Source organism: Camelus dromedarius, chromosome 17, assembly GCF_036321535.1.
Source record: "Camelus dromedarius isolate mCamDro1 chromosome 17, mCamDro1.pat, whole genome shotgun sequence".
In the NCBI taxonomy this organism is placed as follows: Eukaryota; Metazoa; Chordata; class Mammalia; order Artiodactyla; family Camelidae; genus Camelus; species Camelus dromedarius.
In genome coordinates this window covers 28,172,962-28,195,258 of record NC_087452.1, presented here as the reverse complement: position 1 = coordinate 28,195,258, position 22,297 = coordinate 28,172,962, and the positions used below count along the sequence as shown (strand labels likewise).

Sequence of the window (22,297 nt, the reverse complement as noted above, 5' to 3'; positions counted from 1 at the left end):
TGGATATCCAAATGGATGTGTGTGTCTCTAAGGTGCCAGGGGCCAGGGACAAGTGCTACTGTGACAGAGACGCAAGCTGCTCATTTATAGCCATGAATTGTTTTGGGACATAGCAAAGGCATAAATAACACACACCTATGGGTAAAGAATGAATGACTGCCAGGAGGTCTGGGGCAGCCCTGCACTCCTCGCTGTCTGTTCCTCCCCTTTTAGGCTGGACATCAGGACTACCACTGGCAAAATGGGAAAGGATGTTAAGCTGGCCCACTGAGTACCCCTTTGGGGCCTCCCCTCCCCCCCCTGCTCCTCAGGCTACGTTAGCATCTGTGCTGCTCTGGCTGGGGAAGGAAGCAATATAGTCATGACGCAATTATTAGGATGCTATGATTCTGCAGAACATGAACTACATGGGCCAAGGTGACTTACAGGGAGATATTTGGGAGTAAGATGGTGTTCTCTGTGCTTTGCAGATCATCCTGCAAACACTGCTGTCTACTTCTGCATACAACCTCAGGGGCATATTTCCATTTGCTGACTCCCCCACCCCGCCCTCAAGGACACACAACATAAGCGCACTGTTCAAGTTCTCTCCGGGTTCATGTGTATAATCATTATGAATAACCATTCTGTTTTTGTCAGGTTGTTTCTGTCCAATAAACAGAACCTGGAGTTAGCTATTTATCACGGTATTTTTTAAGAAGTAAATAAGAGATTATTTTGCAAAAAAACAAAAAAACAAAAAAACTTTGAGGTTTTAGAAACCAATTTTCACATGTCAGACCCCTCCCTCGGGTCTGGCTTTCTCATCTTTGCTCGGCCTCAGTCTGTTGGATTTCAGGCGCGGCTTGATTTCTTTCTGTTCTAGTTCTCTAGGTCAGTGTGAATTTGCAAGGTGATCAAATATTTCCTGTAGCGCTCCCTGTGTGGGATCTGTGGGATCCTCTGTGTAGGGAAGAAACAGGAGAAAGGAAACAAAGGTTGCCTGGGGAGCTGAAGGAAAGATTTTAAAGGTATGACAATGGAGGATCTTAAAGCAGTAGGCAGTTGGGGCTGGGCTGTGGTAAGGAGGTATAGACAGGGCTCTCCCTGGACCTACGAGTGCAAATACGGAGTCTACAGGCCAGACAAGGTGATGACAGAGAGTGAAAGGGCCAGGTGCTGGGAGGACAACGGGGAGAAGCAGGGACATGTGTAGGTGACAGTTGGCTGACTACGCAGGTACAGCTCATACCTGCCATGTAGGATCATAGACCCAGCACTGCCAGGCCTTCCAATTCCTCAAGAGAAGCCAGGAGTCCAGATTCTTACATAGACAGCTTTAATTTCTAATGTTAGCTCAAAACACCGTGCAGCCAAACAAAACACTGCCGAGGGCCAGTGGCCATGAAGTTGTCAGAAGGCAGCCCCAACCAGGACGTAAGCAACCTGAGGGTGCATGAAGAGGACCCCGCTCATCGCCTGTGGAATGAGCGAGGGCCTTCCTGGGGCAGAGGGCAGACTATCCTCTGAGAGACAATGGGAAGAGATGGCTGGTAACACAGAGGTTGTAATCAAGGGAGGAAATAACTAAAGAGTAAAGCTGAGCTGCAGCCATTAGGATGGAAAGGAAAGGGTGAAATGGTAGTAGACAGGCTAAAGAATTTTCAAAAAGCAGAACTCAGCGAAAGAGCAGATGTGCAGGACTAGGGCGGTGATGAATCTTCCAGGGGAAGCCTGCAATGAACTTGGCCAGAGGGCTGAGGGACTGGTCACTGGGGAGAGAAGGTAAACACATTTTTCTTCACTAGCTTCAAAGCCCTTCATCTGGCTCCCCCAGACAACCTTATTTTTTTTCTCCTCTGTTTTCCCACAGAAGGGATCAGGGAATAACCAGGGGCTCAGAGGTCTGAGTACAGAGCCAAACCTATAGCTAATTAGATGATGAGGTATTCATTCAGGAGAAATATTAGCAGAGTTAACAGAGGAATGGGCAGGGCAGGGGATTAGCACTGGAGAGGGACGGCACCTGTAGCAGAGTGGTGACAGCAGCTTGGGCTGTGTGGTTTCACGACACACTGGCTGAATGGTGTGGAAGCAAGGACAGGAGCGGGTGAGGGGGATTTCAAACAGTTCTCAAATCACAGGTTTTCATAGCATGGGATATACCTTGGGTTCTGGTCCACAATTTTCTTAATGGCTCAGAAAGTCAAGATAAAAATGCTATGAAGCAGAAGTACTCAGGACAAGTAAGAAATTGGCAGACTCAAGACTACTCAGCTGAACAAGGTGCCTTTTCATGGCATGACTTTTGTGGGCTTCAGTTTACAAGAGGATTTTTATGATTATCGTATTGGGCCCAAGGTCTTGGACAAATCTCAATTTTCACTATATACCTTATCAGGAGTTTAAGAACAAGAATTACAACCACTTGTTAACTAAAGAATCATTACAGTAGTTAATATTTATGACTTAGCTAACTAGTTAGGAAGTTAGTGATTATTAACTGAGGGCCAAGGCACTATGCCAAGTGCTCTAAACACAGCATCCTGTGAATTTTTACAATGTTTCTATAAAGGAGCTGGTGGCATCATCCCCTAATCTCCATTAGGAATAAAAGCACAACCTAGAAATGTGAAGCTCCCCACCCAAGGTGACAAAGTCTTTGAGTGACAGAGCCAAGGACAGATGTGAGCTACTTCAGGACCCTCGTTCTCAGTCAGGGGTCAACAAATATTTTCTGTAAAGGGCCAGATAGTCAATACTTTTGGTGTTGTGGGCGATATGGTCTCTGTCACAACTAGTGACTCTGCTACTGTTGTGCAATGGCAGTCACAGACGGCACAGAGCATGTAGGCACGCCTGTGTCCCAGCAAAGCCTTAGTTACAGACACTGAAATCTGAATTTCACCTCATCTTCACGGGTCATGAAGTATCATTCCTCCTTTTTTTCCCCAGCCATTTTAAAAAGTAAAAACCATTCTTAGCTCACAAGCCATAAGAAATCAGGGGGTGAGCTGAATTTTTCTCCATACGCTGTAGTTTGCAGACCCCGGTCTAAGCCACTAGGCTCTCCTGCCCTCAGCCCACCTCATACGCGGTTTCCTCGTGAGGCCCGTGGATATTTTGGGACAAACCCTGTAAGAGTGCATCTGGATAGGGCACAGGACTCTGAAATATAATTGTGAGGAAAGATACAACAAAGATGACTCCTCTAGTCATTCGTCAAAGAATTCTGCCTGATGCCAGTCTACAACTTGAAAGTATCTCTGTCTTCCTTTCAGTCCCCTCACTTGCTCTCTTCTATTAAAATAAGCACTGACTCAGGTCAGTCCAAAACCAGGGAAGGTTCTAGTTAGGACAGGGATGTCTCTTCACACACAACATGGTTTTCTGCAAACATGAGCCCACCGTGTCTTTCTTACCTGCAGGGTTTGGCTGAAGCGCTTTAACGGCGTGGCCTTCACAGGAGGGATGAGGTTTGCTAGGGATGTGACTCTGGAAAGGGGTTTGACTCGTTTATTACTAGGCTCCTGTAGGGTTAAAAAGAAAGGAAAGGAAAATGTCAAGGTCAATTAGGAAGACAACGTAACTCCACCCTACGGTCACGTCCCACTCCACGAACTGCTGGCTGCACACCGATCTGTGGAATGTAAACAGTGCCCCGTCTCACTCCAGCTCTGCCGAGGTGACCTGGCTTAGGCGTCAGGAAGGAGAAATGGCAGGGGGGTGTAAACAGAAGCAGCCTCTGAGCAGACAGCAAATAGGCAGGGATATCTCCTTTCCCTTCACCCTAAATCTATCTGCCAGCATTTAAATCAGAGGCTTCTATTTAGTAGAAGCGTTCTCTCCAACCCCAACCCTCCTGTAGAGAAAAGCTGCCTCAGATTTCCCATCCAATGACCTTGTCAGGCGGTTGTCTTTTGATGCTTCTGGTTCATCTTTTTAAAAACCTTTTGCCCACCTTGCCTGAAGCCATGCTCCAAATTTCTAATAAGCAATGGCTTTTCTAAAGCACAAAGAATCTTTCTCTTTTTAGTTCGCTAAATTAAAAAAATATTTTTAAAGAAGTTCTTCTGTTACTAGACTCTTAAGAAAGTATCTTTGTATCTACAGTATATTTGAAATGCACATATTAATACTTCCAAATAACAACCAGATATCAGAAGAAAACGTACAGAGAGAAAACCCCAGCACTGGCATTGTTTTTATACTATACATAGCCGCAAGTTTTAAAAATCACCTCCACATAAAACATTTGCAAATCTGCAAAAGTTACCCCAAACCAAGCTGACGGCTGAGGGGAGCCTACCCATACCCATGACTCTGCAGAGGAGAATTACATAAATAAAAACGACAGGCTGTGGAAAAGCAAGGGATGACAGACAAAACATTTTACAAAGACAAAGAAAACAGTTACCCTTGTCTTCCTAAGCTCCATCTGACCTGCGGTAGATGCTGGACAGCACATGAAGACACACAATTTTGACGGAAAAAGCCAAACTTGCCAATGGCTGTGGCGAAGCTCAATCATTTCCACAGGGAGCCTCAAGATGCTCATCTTTCTTTTTCAGCCATTGCTTTCAAAGTTTTGAGGGTTAAGCCAGAGCTTCAGATTCCCCAGAATATCCCTGCAGCATGTTTCGAACATAGTAGGTGCTTGGAAAAATCTTGCCTGAATTTGGAGTTGTGCCGAGAAATTCTCATGTCGTTTCATGCCCTTGCCAGCCTCTGAAATCAGAAGCCTTCTTTGAAACAGACCCAACCTCTCTGACATTCAAGTAGAATGATTAAAAGACTTTTTAAAAAGCACAAAACAACTCCACAACATGGTCAGGAGTGACTTCATGATTTCTCGAAGCGGTCAACTACTTTTCCAAGACGGAGAAAGAATCCAGGCTGCTGGGTACCTCTCCAGCCTCTTGGCATGCTGAGCTGAATAGACAACAGGAAACTCTCTGAACACTGGGAAGGCTTAGTTCCAAAATGCAAAGGATGAATCTCTCAACATGAGAGACATCGCATTACAATTATTTAAATGCTAAAGAGAAAGATCCAATAGCCCTTCTGCTTCCAGGTGACAGTGCCCTTCAAGGATGCTCCCAGTCCAGCGCCTGGCTAAGTATCTATGCCCAGGGGAGGATTTTTCAAATGTTTTTACGTCAGAGCTGCACCACCGGCAGGCATATTGAATAAACACACACACAAACACACACAGCCTCTTGAGCATCCCCTGAATTTCTCTAAAAGGCTCCTGCTTTGGTTGGAAATGCCAGAGTTCTGATATACCACCTTTTGTGGCACAATCTGCACTGCAGAAAGCAGGAAGATGAGGGATTTTCTGAAGGAGAAGGACTTGGTCTCAGATAATCCCACACACTTCTGAGAGCCTGTGGACTCCTAGGTCTCTGCTCTATTAATGGCTAAAGCTGCTAGGTCACAGATTCTGTATCAAACTGGGGAGGCTGAAGGGCAAACGCCACTTGGGTTCTCTTGCTTTAAAAAGGGGCAGGGAGCCTGGCACGCTTGGCAGGGTGAGGAAAGATTCGGCTCTGTTCCATTTGCTGTGTCATCTTTTCTAAGGTTCTGCTGACTTTGCTGCCCATTTTACATGACCCAGTCAGATGGGTATTTTTCTGCACAGCTACAACCTATATGTACACGGCAAATGTCAGCCCCTCTGCAGGCTGCATGCAGTGCTGTCACATGAGATTGTAATTAAAACTCCTTTCCTAAGGCTTTGCCCATTTGGAAGTAAACACTGGGCTGCTGCTCTCTGGCAACTGGACATTCCCAAGTAATGAACAATCGAAACAGAAACCACTGCTGCATGATTTAGTGCTTGATCCAGCAAAACACGCAGGTGCAATTTCAAAACCAGAACATTTACAGGTTATTGGATCTATGGAGGAGGCTTTATGCCTGACCCACATGAGTGAAGTATGAATTATGGGGTTCTCCTTGAGGGCTTCAGTGAGAATAGGAGATTTAAAAAATTCTTGGCCTAATTTGATTTTTCTTTTCCATTTACTCAGTATGTCTCCAGCTACATTTTACTGCTGTCTAAAAAGAGCCCTCAGGGAAAATGTTTCCAGATTCTAGTTAAACAGTTCTGCTGACAACTAGCAAATGCAATACCAGAGATGCTTTCAGGCTTTACACAGAGATGACAGAACACAACCTGCAGAGGCTTCCTAGTGCAACAACTTAGCTGTCAGACCAAGCTGGGCAGGGTCACGGCTAAACCCAGGAACAACGTGTCCTGTTTCAAGTGCTGACACCACTCCACCATGCAATTTTAAGACAGGGCTGGGGGGTATCTCACTAAAGAGGTTAAAAAAAGAAAAAAGAAAAAAGCATCAAGTATTATGTGTGGGCAGTATTTTCTGAATAAGTCTTGCTGCATCTTTTCCAGGCCTTATAGCTTTTCTGTTTTTCTTGTCTTATTGTACTGGCTAGGACTACCTGTATCTTGTGATTACAGCTGAGAATAATGGGTACCCTAGTCTAACTTTAAATTCTAAAGTGATTATTATGAAGGTGTCATCATTGAGTACTGTATTTGCTGAGAGCATGGAAGAGACACCCTTTATCAAGTAGGGAAAGTTCCCTTCTATGCTAAGTTTACTATGAATTTTTATCATGAATGAGTATTGACTTTTATCAAATATTTTCTCTTCATCTTTTCTGAGGACAAGGAAAGGGGAAAAAGAGGGAAGGAAAAATAAGAAGGAAAAGGTGGGAAGAAGGGAAGGAGAGGATGAAGAAAGGCATGGAGGTCATATTTTTTCATCAAAGAATTGATTCAGCAACTTTAAATCTCTCTCGTGCTTGATTTATAAATAAAGGAGAATAAAGCACTCCAAGCAATTTTATTTTTAATGTGAGATTTAATTAGATAGATTTTATATTCCTTCCCTAGGGAATACAGTTTTTAACCTCTCCTCTTTCTTCCCCACCAAGAGATAAAAACCCCAAGCACATTATATGCAATGTAAGAAAATGCCTATCATATCAGTATGATCTGGCACAATTATTTATTCCTTAAAAAAAAAAAAGTTCTGTGTAACCACAAGCCAAAAATTTACAAAGGAGTCCCAAAAAGTAAATAAAATCCATGATAATACAAAGGAAAATTACCAAACCACAAAAGGAAGAAGAAAGGAACAAAGAGGATATACCAATTCAACTGCAAAGATAAGTTCAAAATGGCAATAAACACACATCTATCATTAATTACTGTAAATGTTAATGGACTAAATGTTCCAGTCAAAAGACACAGAGTGGCAGACTGGATAATAAAGCAAGAACCTTCAATATGCTGCATACAAGAGACCCACTTTAGGGAGAAGGACACATATAGATTGAGAGTGAAAGGATGGAAAAGGATATTCCATGCAAATGGAAAAGCCAAAAAAGCAGGTGTTGCAGTACTGATTTCAGACAAAATAGACTTTAAAACAAAGGCCATAAAGAAAGATAAAGAAGGACATTTTATAATGATTAAAGGAGTGATACAAGATGAGGATATTACACTTGTTAATATATATGCACCCAATATAGGAGCACCTAAGTACATACAAGAATTACTAACAGAGATAAAGGGGGATATTGATGGGAATACAATCATAGTTGGAGATTTTAACACTGCATTAACATCACTAGACAGATCTTCCAGACAGAAAATAAACAAGGCAACAGAGAAATTAAATACTACAATAGAAAAACTAGATTTGGTGGATATTTTCAGAGCATTACACCCCCCAAAAATAGGATATACATTCTTTTCAAGTGCACATGGAACATTTTCCAGGATCGATCATGTACTTGGGCACAAAAGAAACCTCAACAATTTTAAGAAGATAGAAATTATCTCAAGCATCTTTACTGACCACAATGCCATGAAACTGGAAATCAACAACAGAGAAACAAAGGAGAAAAAAAGGAAAGCATGGAGATTAAACAATACGTTATTGAAAAAACAATGGATCAATGAGGAAATCAAAGCTGAAATTAAAAAATACCTTGAGACAAATGATAATGAAAGCACAACCACTCAAAACCTATGGGACACAGCAAAGGCAGTGCTAAGAGGGAAGTTTATAGCAATACAGGCCTTCCTCAAAAAAGAACAATCTCAAATAAACAATTTAACCCACCACCTGAATGAATTAGAAAAAGAAGAACAAAAAGCCCCAAAAAGCAGCAGAAGGAAGGAAATAATAAAGATCAGAGAGGAATTAAATACAATAGAGATTAACAAGACCATAGAAAAAATCAACCAAACCAAAAGCTGGTTTTTTGAAAAAGTAAATAAAATCGACAAACCTCTGGCCAAACTCACAAAGAAGAAAAAAGAGAGAGCACAAATTAGCAAAATAAGAAAGGAAAATGGAGAAATTACAACAAACAAAATAGAAATACAGAATATCATACGAGAATATTATGAAAAACTATATGGAACCAAACTGGATAACCTAGAGGAGATGGACAAGTTTCTGGAAACATACTGTCCACCAAAACTGAATCAAGAAGAATCTGAACACTTGAACAATCCAATCACTAGAAAGGAAATAGAAATAGCAATTAAAAACCTCCCTACAAATAAAAGTCCAGGACCGGACGGCTTCACCGGGGAATTCTACCAAACATACAAAGAAGAACTCATACCAGTCCTTCTCAAACTCTTCCAGACGATTGAAAAGGAGGGAATACTCCCAAACTCATTCTATGAAGCCACCATTACCCTGATACCAAAACCAGGCAAAGACACTACAAAAAAAGAGAATTATAGGCCAATATCACTGATGAACATAGATGCAAAAATCCTCACCAAAATTTTAGCAAATAGAATCCAACAACACATAAAAAAGATTATACATCATGACCAAGTGGGGTTCATCCCAGGGACACAAGGCTGGTTCAACATACACAAATCAATCAGTGTAATACATCACATCAACAAGAGAAAGGACAAAAACCACATGATCATCTCAATCGATGCAGAAAAAGCATTTGATAAAATTCAACACCCATTTATGATAAAAACTCTCGCCAAAGTGGGTATAGAGGGAACATACCTCAACATAATAAAAGCTATATATGACAAACCTACAGCCAGCATAGTACTCAACGGTGAAAAACTCAAAAGCTTCCCACTAAAATCTGGGACAAGACAAGGATGCCCACTATCACCACTCCTATTCAACATAGTCCTGGAAGTCCTAGCCACAGCAGTCAGGCAAGAGAAAGAAATAAAAGGGATCCAAATTGGAAAAGAAGAGGTAAAAGTGTCATTATATGCTGATGACATGTTACTATATATAGAAAACCCTAAAAGGTCCACACAAAAGCTACTAGAGCTGATTGAAGAATTCAGCAAGGTAGCAGGTTACAAAATTAACGTTCAAAAATCAGTTGCATTTCTTTACACTAACGATAAATCAACAGAAGAAGAAAGTAAAGAAACAATCCCCTTTAAAATAGCACCCAAAGTAATAAAATATCTGGGAATAAATCTAACCAAGGAGGTGAAAGAATTATACACAGAAAACTATAAACCAGTGATGAAGGAAATTAAAGAAGACTTTAAAAAATGGAAAGATGTTCCATGCTCTTGGATTGGAAGAATCAATATTGTTAAAATGGTCACACTGCCCAAGGCAATCTACAGATTTAATGCAATCCCTATCCAATTGCCCAGGACATATTTCACAGAACTAGAAAAAATCATAATAAAATTCATATGGAACCATCAAAGACCTAGAATTGCCAAAGCATTACTGAAGAGAAAGAAAGAGGCTGGAGGAATAACTCTCCCAGACTTCAGACAATACTATAGAGCTACAGTCATCAAGACAGCATGGTATTGGTACCAAAACAGACATATAGACCAATGAAACAGAATAGAGAGCCCAGAAATGAACCCACAAACTTTTGGTCAACTCATCTTTGACAAAGGAGGCAAGAGTATACATTGGAATAAAGACAGTCTCTTCAGCAAATGGTGTTGGGAAAACTAGACAGCAGCATGTAAAACAATGAAGCTAGAACACTCCCTTACACCATATACAAAAATCAACTCAAAATGGATTAAAGACTTAAACATAAGACAAGATACAATAAACCTCCTAGAGGAAAACATAGGCAAAACATTATCTGACATACATCTCAAAAATTTTCTCCTAGAAGAAATAAAAGCAGGAATAAACAAATGGGACCTAATGAAACTTACAAGCTTCTGCACAGCAAAGGAAACCAGAAGTAAAACAAGAAGAAAACCTACGGAATGGGAGAACATTTTTGCAAGTGAAACCAACAAAGGCTTGATCTCCAGAATATACAAGCAGCTCACACGACTCAATAAGAAAAAAATAAACAACCCAATCCAAAAATGGGCAGAAGACCTAAACAAGCAATTCTCCAAGGAAGACATACAAATGATCAAAAAGCACATGAAAAAATGCTCAATATCACTAATTATCAGAGAAATGCAAATCAAAACTACAATGAGGCATCACCTCACACCAGTCAGAATGGCCATCATTCAAAAATCCACAAATGACAAATGCTGGAGAGGCTGTGGAGAAAGGGGAACCCTCCTACACTGCTGGTGGGAATGCAGTTTGGTGCAGCCACTATGGAAAACAGTGTGGAGATTCCTCAAAAGACTAGGAATAGACTTACCATATGACCCAGGAATCCCACTCCTGGGCTTGTATCCAGAAGGAAATCTACTTCAGGATGACACCTGCACCCCAATGTTCATAGCAGCACTATTTACAATAGCCAAAACATGGAAACAGCCTAAATGTCCATCAACAGGTGACTGGATAAAGAAGATGTGGTATATTTATACAATGGAATACTACTCAGCCATAAAAACTGACAACATAATGCCATTTGCAGCAACATGGATGCTCCTGGAGAATGTCATTCTAAGTGAAGTAAGCCAGAAAGAGAAAGAAAAATACCATATGAGATCGCTCATATGTGGAATCTAAAAAACAAAAACAAAAACAAACAAACAAAAACAAAGCGTAAATAAAGGACAGAAATAGACTCACAGACAGAGAATACAGACTTGTGGTTACCAGTGGGGTGGAGGGTGGGAAGGGATAGACTGGGATTTCAAAATTGTAGAATAGACTACACTGTATAGCACAGGGAAATATACACAAAATGTTATGATAACTCACAGAGAAAAAAAATGTGACAATGAGTGTGTATATGTCCATGAATAACTGAAAAATTGTGCTGAACACTGGAATTTGACACAACATTGTAAAATGATTATAAATCAATAAAAAATGTTAAAAAAAAAAAAAGTTCTAACAGACATAGCATACAGGAAACCCTCACTCATTCTCTCTGCACTTTATTTTTGCAGCCAGGGTGGGATTAGGGAGCAGTAGGAGGGTCTTCAACATCACTTCTGTAGCTGCCCTGAGACTCTGCCTTTACTGAGCCACAAACATGGCCCAGGAGGGACCAGAAATGCAGCCATCAGTGCAGGACTGACTGCTCTACTGCAGGGCAGCACTGATCTTGGATGCTTTATACCTGGCGAGGAGCAAGGGAAAGGTGAGAATCAACAGTGCCAGCAGATGTCTTTGCCTATGAGTTGACGGAGTCATAAAAAATCTTTCAAATGTTTAGGAACACCAGGAAACCTCATGCAGGGCTCCATCTGTGTTACAGGAGGTGTGCTGGAAACTGTACACCCAGGGGTCATGAGTCATCCACCAAGTAACCCTCTAAGAGGCTTTCATCATCCTCATGTTAAACAGGAAGTTATGCTCTCAGAGTGATGGAGAAGCTCTAGCATTATTAAATAATAATAATGAGTTCATATTCATTGCAGGGGCTTTTCTCTATGCTTTACAGAACTTACTAATATATTCCTCCTAATATCCCAGCAAGGTAGCCACTATTGTGATCCTTGTTTTAAAGACAGGGAAAGCTAAGAAAGGTGGCCAGGATTTAAACCTAGGCCGGCTGGCTCCAGAGCCCATGCCCTACTCCAAGGCTTGGCAGACTTCTTCTGTAAGGGGCCATATGGCTAAATATTTTAGGCTTTGAGGGCTATCCAGCATCTGTCACGACTACTCATCTCTGCCATCACTATAAACAGTTATATAAATAAATGAATGTGGCTATGTTCCATTAAACCTTCATTTATAGACACTAAAATTTGAATTTCATGTAATTTTCACATGTCACAAAATATTATTCTTCTTTTGCTTTTTTCAACTATTAAAAAACAGAAACCATTCTTAAGGGCTTGAGGGCTTTTTTTTTTTTTTTCTTCCTATTCCTCAGACAAAGGAACATGAGTTTTGTTGGAGACTCTCCAATTTTCAATCAAGTATTCTGCTCAGTAGAGGACACTGTAGGAGATTCTAGAAAACTATTTCCCAAAACACTGTTTTCTGACAGCACCTTTACTATACTAGGCAACATTCAAACTGTTTAGACCCAAAGTTCTACCTCCCAGTACTACTGAGTCAAAAACAAGGGGCAGAAATCTGATTTTAAGATGGGGGGGCAACACTATTTCATGCCACTAAATAGCTGGAAGGCAGTCAGAAGTGGGCTGTACTTGGCACAGGGGCCATAGTTGGCTGACCACTGCTCTGTACTACTGCTGGCCATGGGGTCATAGGGGTCACGTTCTAGGTCAGAGGTCCTCAGCCTCAGCTTTCTACTGTGACATACCCAAAGATGACACTCCAGGGATGGCAGCCTCCCACAGGCTCACTCAGTCTTCAGATGGCACAGGCTCGATGTGCACCTACTCCCTGCAGCTGGCCTTCCCCGGGTGAGCAGGGGATGCATCTGACTTACCTTGTAAGTGAGTGAACCCTATCCTACTGAATTTTATTCTCTTAATTTTCCAAACAAATCACCCTGAACATAACACAAAATTTCTCTGATCATCAATATATATGAATAAAGGACATAAAAATATGATGCTTGGGGTCTGCTTCAAGGTCACATGGGACTGGGGAAAGGGGATGTACAGGAAACAGCACTGACCACAGGTTGGCAACTGTCATACTAGGGGCCATGCACAGGGGACACAACATACAGTCCTGTCTATGGTACGTGGTCAAAATACTCCAAGATAAGAAGACATTTAAATGGACAGAAAACAGTTTCACAAACTGGAGCAGACAGGGGTCATCTGAGATCTTCACTTCAGTTGTTAGTGAGGGCCTAGTAAGAAAGGATACTGAAGAGGCAGAGGTCATCTAGAATCGAAGGTAATTAGTAGAAACCTGGTTTAAAAAAAAAACAAAAAACAAAAAACCACTACTAAATTTCAGTAATTCCCAACTGATAAAGGCCAGAATAGGGAAAGATTCACAAGAGCTACCCGAAAGTATTTAAACTTAAAAGACCGGACACCCCATGGAGAGGCGCCAACCTGGCTGTCAGATTCCCCAAAGATGGTTTTATTCTACTGACCAGTTTTTTATTTGCTCTCATTAAGAAACCCATCAACTGGCTCCTGATCACTGAACTCCACAACATAAAACAATCTGATGTAGTTCAACCCTGATTTATCCTAGAAACACACAGAAAAAATGGGGACCATTCAACATCAGACTGCCCATGGAGAGGAGATTTCTGTTCTATTCCTTTTATTTATTTATTATTTATTTTTTTAATGAAGGTACTGGGGATTGAACCCAGGAACTCATGCATGCTAAGCATACACTCTACCACTGAGCTATTACCCTCCCCCTGCCATTCTATTCCTTTTAATTTGTGAGTGTGCTTTGCATACCCCAGGACTGTCTCCCAAATCCACCCTTTTCTCTCCATTCCTACAATAACACCATCCTTTATAAAGAAGGCTAGGACCTCCCCTCCTTGGCAGATCTTCACTCTGGCTCACTACAGTTGTCACGACTTTACCACCCACTTCCTTAGGGCCAAAGGGTGGTTCACACGGTTTTATAGTTTATGCCCAAGATTCTCACCCTTCAAAACTCCAAGGTCACCACAAATATTCTTGTGTTCTCACTTCCTTCGACACCTCCTGTTGCTAAGGCCTTCCCACCCTTTCAGGGTCTCTTACTGACTCACTGGCCAATTCTTTTACTCTTCTCTTTACCTCCTGTCATAGGTGGCACTCTTCCCTTTGGGGAGCACCTGACAGCTTACTTTGTATCTTGCTCCTCAAAGAACTCCTGCAGATTCTCCTTCCTGGTTTTTCTAACAGTTGAGAATTATATACAAAATAAATCTGTCTATCAATGTATCTTTGTCTGGCTGTCATACTTACTAGCTGGGTAATATTGGGCAAGTTACTTGCCCAGTTTCTTCAACTGAAAAATGGGGAGATAATCCTCTCATAATACAGTCATGAGAATTCTGTAGGGGAGAGCTGCCATTTATTGGGAACTTACAATCTGTGCCAGGCACTGGGCTAAGAGCTTTATATGGATTTGCTTATGGCATCTTCAGAACATCCTATTATCATTATCCCCATTTTACAGATGAATAAGCTGAGGTTCACTGAGTGTAAGTACTTTCACGGGTCACATATCTCAGGTAGAGGCAAGATGTGGATTATATACTAGACCATAGGCCTCTGCTACACTATACTGCCCAACAGAGAACTATTCTGCTCAAGAGATAATGATGATGAGCACAGAGCACAGAGTCCTCTTCTTCCTCTTTGCCTCTAAGAACAGGTGAATTTATCTAATCTCTTAATGTATGCAGTCTCTTTTATTTAAAAAAATGACTTTGAAATAATTCTAGATTTACAGAAGAGTTGCAAAAATAGTACAGTGTTCCCACGCACTCTTTACCCCTCATCCCCTAATGTTACCATGTTATATAACCATGGGACACTTATCAAAACTAAGATATTAACATTACTACAACCTTACTGAGCAAACTATTAAAGGAATTATTGAGATTTCACCAGTTTTCCCACTAATTCCATTTCTGTTTCAGGATCCAATCCAGAATCCCAGTTTATGTTTTGCTGTAATATCACTATTGTTTCCTTCAGTCTGTGACAGTTCCCCAGTCTTTTGTGATACTGACACTTTTGAAGAGTACCGGTCAGTGATTTTGTAGAATATTTCTCAATTTAGGTATGTCTGATGTTTCCTCATGATTAGATTCAGATTATGCTTTTTTGGCAAGAATACAACAAAAGTGATGTGCCCTTCTTGGTACATCATGCTGGGGGTACATGATGTCACTATATCTTATCACTAGTGATTTAACCTTGACCATTTGGTTAAGGTGGTACAATGGGTTGAATTGTGTCCCCCCCATGAAAAGATATGTTGAAGTTCTACCCCCAAACCTGTGAAAGTGACCTTATTTGGAGATAGGATCTTGGTAGATGTAATCAAGTTAGGATGAGGCCATATGAGATTGAAGTGGACCCTAAATCCAATCACTGGTGTCCTTATAAGAAGGGAAACTTAGAGACATAAAGGGAGAACAGCATGTGATGATGGAGGCAGCGATTACAGTGACATCTATAAGCCAAGGACCGCCAACAGTTGAAAGTAAACACCAGAAGCCAGGAAGAGGCAAGGAAGAATTCTGCAGATTTCAGAGGGAACATGGCCCTCCTGACACCTTGATTTTTAACTTCTAATCTGCGTAACAGTAAGAAATAAATTTCTGTTGTTCTAAGCCTCCCAGCTTGTGGCAGTTTGTTACAGCAGCCCTGCTGGATTTCCCCATTGTACAATTACTACTACACCCTTTGTAATTAACACATATAATGGAAGAGATGCTTTGCAACTAAGTGCATCCTTTGAAATTCAGTTCTGTGTTTGCCCAGCATCTGCAAAGTGGGCTTCACTGAAGTGTACAGTTGTCACCCTTGGGGGAATGTCTCCTGGCTGAACAGGGAGAACCAGAAAGTTGACCCAGGCAGAGGACCCAAGAGAGTCAGCCTTGGCTGGAGTGGGGAAGGAGTGGGGCGGGTGAGGCAGTCAGCAGGCAGGGCACAGCGGACCACAGGGGCATGCAGGTCACAGAGGCAGCAACGAGGAAGCCTTTGCAGAGCTGTCTGAGCAAGAAGCTTGAGGCTGTAGGAACAAGAAGGGGAGATTCTTTGGAGCCTGCAAGTGACTCTTCACCTTATTTTTTGGAAATAGAAAAAGACAGCACTGAAAGAATGATTTATAACTCCAAAATTTCCATTTTTTTTTCCTTTTCTCTGGCACAGAGCTTACTGACCTGGTGTCATTTGTTACCAGAAGTAACAGGCAAATAATGAGGCCCAAATTCCAACGGAAACCTGGCTTCATTGATTAGACTAAATTCATTTCAGAATTATTGGTTTCTAACCCACAAGGTAAGAATGCAGAACTATAATTTTCCTCTAGAGATATTTATAGGTGATTTCAACAAAGGGACCACAGGCTTTGTGGACTCTGACAAACCACCAGGAACAATTCTTGGAGGATTCCCAGATACCTTCTTCCTGGCTAATCTCAAAGGCAGTGGCCACACCCTTGTGTTTATTTTCTCCGTCTGCAAGTCTTGCACTGAGCATCCAAGGGAGATTAGATTTCCTTTTTAATGAAATGACACAATCCTCTCTGCATCAGATACTTTAAAGAAAACATACTAATCTCCCTCTTTAAAAGAAAAAACTGCTTTTTAAAAGTTTTGCTTTATTTTGCTTTGTTTGTATTTTTGCTACTGGGGACTAAAAAGGGGTTGGATAAATAAAATCCACAGATCACTCTGAGTTAGTTCAGTCTTATGGCCAAGCTGTAGACATGGGTATGGATTGCTGTGTTGAGGATCAGACAATTTCTCCAGCCTCCGCTCAAGGAGCTGCTAAAAAGCAAGTTGATAGAGATATCATAAGATGGTCTGGGGAAATCCACAGATTAAACAACTGACTCTCAGGGCTGTAAAACTGAACACATTAAGGTTGGGGAGATTATCTTTACTCCCTGTAAAAGTCTGTCTTTGCTTGAGCCAGTCAGCACCAAAAGTCCAGTCAGCACCTATGGCCTCTGGCCGTGGTCAGCCTGTGAAGTGGTTGCTTTTGGGGGAGACTTGGTTAAGGCAGAGGCATCAGAGGGTGACATCTGACTGAGCTCAGACAATGCTGGTATGAGCCTCCGAAAGTATGCTCAGTTCCGGCGCCAGACGCAACTCGCATCAAATGCAAATAAAAAATGAGAAGAGAAAAAAAATCACACGTTATGACAATTTCTGTGGTCATCCTGGCTTTATTTCCTCCAGGCCTCTCCTCCTTCTTTCAAGTCCAAAACACATGCTGGCAAAATACTATAGCTCTCTAATGTCTGTGTAAACTGAACAGCAAAACGAAGGAAAGGTGAGCACGGGGTGCGTTAGATGGATTTCATCCAGTACACCCTGGAGGAGCAATTAATTTTACTACCAACTCTGAGAGGGCTAATGTGCCTGGCACACCGCTTTGCTTCTGAGGGAGGACCTCAAGCAAGTTATTATCTTTACTCCTCTCATTATCACTGAATGTTTTTGCCCCATAGTGGAAAAGTAGACTGTTCTTCTCCGCCATGGGGATATTCATTTCTGCTGAATGATTGTTTATGGGCTAAAAAAAAAAAAACACCTTAGAAAATTATTCAGTAAAATATGGGACTCTCTGAGAGCTGAGGCAGGCAGCAGCCTATGTTACGAACAAAATCTCTCAGCAGTGCCAGTAAAATAAAACAGAACCACTGTTTCAGACACTGTATTTTTGGCTAAGGTTCACTCCTCAATTACTTTCAAAGTTACTCATTTCAGTCAACATTATAAGGGTAAGTCAACATTTGCCCTGGCAGCAAGCCCAAATTTGTTATTTTATTAGTCTGCTACTGGTTAAATTGGCCCACAATTAAACACATCTAGTAAATAGTCCTAAAATATTGGAGTTTGGTAGAAAACCACATTCAAGCTCTTTTACACAGGATGTTACTATTACTTAACCTTGGGCAGAAGGAGACATGCACACTCACACCCTGGTAAGTTTCTTTCAGCAAATGCCAGCCCACTGCCTGAAACTCATTTTGGTCCTGCCCAGACATGGCACTGTAGACCTTCAGAGAAAGAGGAAGCCAAATATTTAGCTCTCTCTGCAGTCCCTGGCTCCCATCTGCTTTCTGATCATCAAGCAAAGCTCTTACTCTGTCAAGGCAGAAAGGGCCAGATGCTCCAAGCTGAAGCACTCCTGGAAAAGTGTGAGAACTGCAGACAGACTCTTGCCTCTGTGGCCCTTACAGGAAGGCCAGCCTTGGGCCCAGAAGACGTTTTCTCATGATCAGAGTCAGATTATGCCTTTTTGCCAAGAACACCACAGCAGAAATGTGCCCACCCCACCACGTGCATCCCCAGGACTGGAAAATGGGGTCAGAGCCGCACATCCTTGGTTGGGGGATGCCAGCAAGGCACCTGGAGGTGGCAGTGGTGGTCTAATCACAGCCTCAGACCCAGAGGAAGGGCTCTATGGTTCTGGGGTTTCAGTCAGTCATTTCCTATTGAATTCTTGGAAACCCTTGGGTGGGATATAAATTCTGCATTTGTTTCTCTCTGTGAAGGGGATTCCTTGGCTTCCCCCTGGGCTGGGCTGGAGGGGAAGCGGGAGAAGAATGCCACTGGGGATTCCACCTCTGCTTCAGTGTTTGGGGACTGGTGTGTATGGACCTTAAGGGTACTTTAAGGATATTTCCTGAGTCTTCTCCAGAGTTTAAGAAAAAGCAGGAAGCCTCTGCTGCAAGTGACTAAGTTCTTACCATTCTGGCCCCCAAAATGTGTCAATTGTTTGCAAAGGATCTAAGGATAAAATATAAGCCAACCTTTCTGGCCAGGGAACAATGCCCTGTGACTTCAATACCCTATGACCTCGGGCCAACCATGTAACCTCCGAGGGCTTGGTCCCATGCCCTGTGAATTGGGGGTGACTCTCTCATCTGCTCACAGGGTTGTTGGGAAGGTGACATGAGATCATGCGTGTAATGTGCCTGGTACAAGCCTGCTCCATAAGTTGTTCCCTCTAAAAATCAGATTACTGCCTTTAAATTCTGATGTCCAAGGAGAGCTGTGATTGCTCCTCCAGCCTGCTTTCCTGCCCATTCATTCCCTGCAGCACTGGATTTTGTCCAGGGCCTCCAAGGGACAAAGCTAGAGCTCCATGTCCCCTGCCACAACCTCACCAATGACATGCTCTGAGACCACATGTGAGCTATGAGACCACATCTTGATGGCACATTTCTGTCTTCCCTTTGTTCCAGAAGCTTTATCATCTGTTTAGTCAGGCTCTGGCTGGATAGAGCAAAACTGGGAGTGGCTTGGCAGGATACAAAGCTATGTCCAAGTAGAGAAAAACATCAGCTGTGAAATCCTAAGATAAGAACTTGAGTGAGAGAAGGGAACCCAAGTACTTGGGTCTTGAGGTCTACATCGAACCCCTCCCACCCCACATTGCAGAATTATGGGCTAGAAGAGTTGGTCTCCAATCTTGCCTGATCCCAATACTATCTGGGATTAGGCAATGATAGGAATCCTGTCAGATTCCTTGTCAGATGTGCAAGGTAGAATTTCTCTCAAAAATAACATTATCTTTGGCTTCCAGAAAGGACCACACAGACTCACCAACAAGTCCTCTCTCCCTCATCTACCTGTCATCCCTTGAAGCTCAGCATTATCTTAGCTTCCCAGAAGAGGAAAAAGAAGTACAAAGGTGGGAAAAAATGCACAGATCTTAATCTCAATGTCCCAAAGGAAGGACAGCGTGTTCCAGCTGAATCTGAGATGCTCAAACACGTCTCAGGCAAGCAAAACAGACAGTCATGTCTGCCATTTGACTGAAGATGAGGCTGGGATGAAAGATCCCACATTCAGCTGCTGGGTAAAAACTACAGGGACATCCAACCGAGGGCACTGGGTCTCTAGGAGGAGAACATGGACCCCCTTCTTTTGCTGCCTAGTCAGTTTCTGTTCTCAATGAGAACAATGATTCTGAGCAGTCAAGCCTGGCAGAGATGAGACTTCCAGAGAGAAACATAAAATACATTTGCCGTGTCCCCTGGTAACCCCCAGATGTCCCTCCTAGCACTATGTATCCTTTCAAATCATTTGTTCCACGTGCGTCCTCACGTCCTCCACTTAGAACCAGGGAACACTGCACTTGGCTGTTTTAGAACAGTCTGCTCTCGACTGAGAACAGAATATGCTGAAATCTGATTATTCAAAATGGAAAAAGATACCGGTCACACAGCCATGAGGGACTGACTGAATTGGAAATAAAATATAAAAATTTTAAACTTTCCTGTTTTGGCTCTCAGCTGACATCTTACCACCCACTGAGCAATGCTTTGTAGAAAAATAAGGTACAAAGCATGCTACTGAGGGAACTGTGAGGTAGGTAATCTATAATGGCTTCATATGGCCTTGCAGTTGCCCCCACACACCCCAACCGAGCTGATGACTAGCTTCAAAATATTATTCCTTGGGAGGTGTGTAAGTTGGTGCACACACATAGAACACAAGACTGAACTTTGAGATAGTTTTCATTCTGTAACACATTTTTAACGACAGGAATTTAAAAATGCCCACTGACAATGGATTTTTCCTAAGGCTCATAACAAATCCTGGCTCTCAGTGCTTTATACTTGCAACCTTGAAACATAGTGATTATGTGTTATTTCTAACTCTCAGCAATTAATATGCAACCAGATGTATCATTATCTACAGTCTATTAAAATTCAGAAGCCTGTGCATTGAAAAAAGAACATATTGAACTGACAAAGGAGGCAGAAGCCTCAGAGACTCAGCTCTGCTCCCCACATCACAAGCAATTCATTTCAATTACAAAGACAAGAGGTAAAATGAATAGACAATGGTAGTTGACTTAAAAGAAGTAAATATAAACCTGTGATTTGGCCGTTTGGTTTTGCCATTGGAGATTCAGTGGTAAGGACTGCCAATAAGTTTCCAGGAAGGGCAAAAGCAGTTTTGTGGTCAGAGAAAAATGTTCTTTATTCCTGAAGTGCTCATGTGGCAGAAAGGGGCAAAGTTCCCATGAGTTTTCAAGCACAGGACAGATATAGAGGGAAGGGTTCCTCTGGGAGACTACTGGGGGTCTAACATGACAAGGATTTCCCCAAACCCCCGGCACTCCCAGGGATGGGCGGAGGCTCATTTACCAGCTCCTCCTGCCCCACCATTTAGGATTCAGGCTCTGGGCCGCTCCTGAATTTGCAAAGCAGGGCTGTGCAACGGGGTGGCAGGGGCTGCCTGACCCTGCAAAGCTCCTGAATTGCTACTAAATAAACTATATGCTGCCAGGGCCCCTACCTATCTGCTCAGATTCTAGCAATTTTCTAGAAACAGAGAAGTCGGTCATCCCACACCTGACCCAGGTATAATTCTTCTCTTCTGACTTCGTCAAGAAGAGAAGGAGGGGAAAGGGTTTGGAGGGAATCACAAAATGGGTAGTGTATACAGAAGTCAAAATGTAACGTTGTATACATGAAACTTACATAATGTTACAAACCAACGTTACTTCCATTTAAAAAAAAAAGGTACCTGAGGATTAAAATAATAAAAACATTAAAATTATTCAAAAAACCCCCCAAAAAACAAGAGAAGGAAGCACTATGTAGACAATGGGGGACCCCTGGATGGGGAGGAGGAAGTACCAAGAGCCACGGAGTCATCTGGTGCGAGGTGCTGACACACACATATACACTCGCTCATCTAGTCTGTATAGCAACGCCACTGCTCCATTTTATAGGAGAGGAAGCAGGTGTTTAGAGAAGTGAAGCGACTTGCCTCAAGTCATACCTAGTAGTTAATTGGCAGAGCTGAAATTCAAATTCAACTCTGACTTGAAAGCTTTCCTGGACACACATACACTGGCTTCCCAGGGTACACAACTTCCTCTTATAATAATAATATAATAGTAATAAAATTGAGGGCGATTTTGAGCCAGGCTGTGCCAAAGTGCTTTCCATGCATGATTTCCTTGATTTCTATTATGTTACTACTGTTAATATACCCATTTCACAAAGCAGGCAACTGAAGCTCGGAGGGGTTAAGAACTTTGCCTGAGGTCACACAGCCAGTCGTGACTAGTAGTAGAGCCGAGATTGAGCTGCTACTCTACAAGGCCGGGTTTCTTAACCACAGCACTGATCGTGTCCTAAGCCAGGTGGGAGCCCTGAAGAAATTAGACTGTAAGGCAGAAGAGACTGAGGTAGGGAGTGAAAAAGCAGAAGCTGCTCATTCGATATTCAAGCCCTGTCATTCTGGAATCAACAGCCCCTCTTGGGTCCACCCCCAGCATCTT

At 42.3% G+C, this 22,297-nt stretch overlaps 1 protein-coding gene across 4 annotated transcripts in view; it reads right to left on the bottom strand.

The window, feature by feature from the left end:
• ARHGEF3 (Rho guanine nucleotide exchange factor 3) overlaps positions 1-22,297 on the bottom strand; it is a 281,549-nt gene that overhangs the window by 34,394 nt on the left and 224,858 nt on the right. For all 4 annotated transcript variants that reach the window (XM_031470578.2, XM_031470579.2, XM_010980900.3 and 1 more), the window contains one exon: positions 3,402-3,509. In XM_031470578.2, the coding sequence (XP_031326438.1) occupies positions 3,402-3,509 (108 nt within the window). The remainder of the gene's footprint in view (positions 1-3,401; positions 3,510-22,297) is intronic.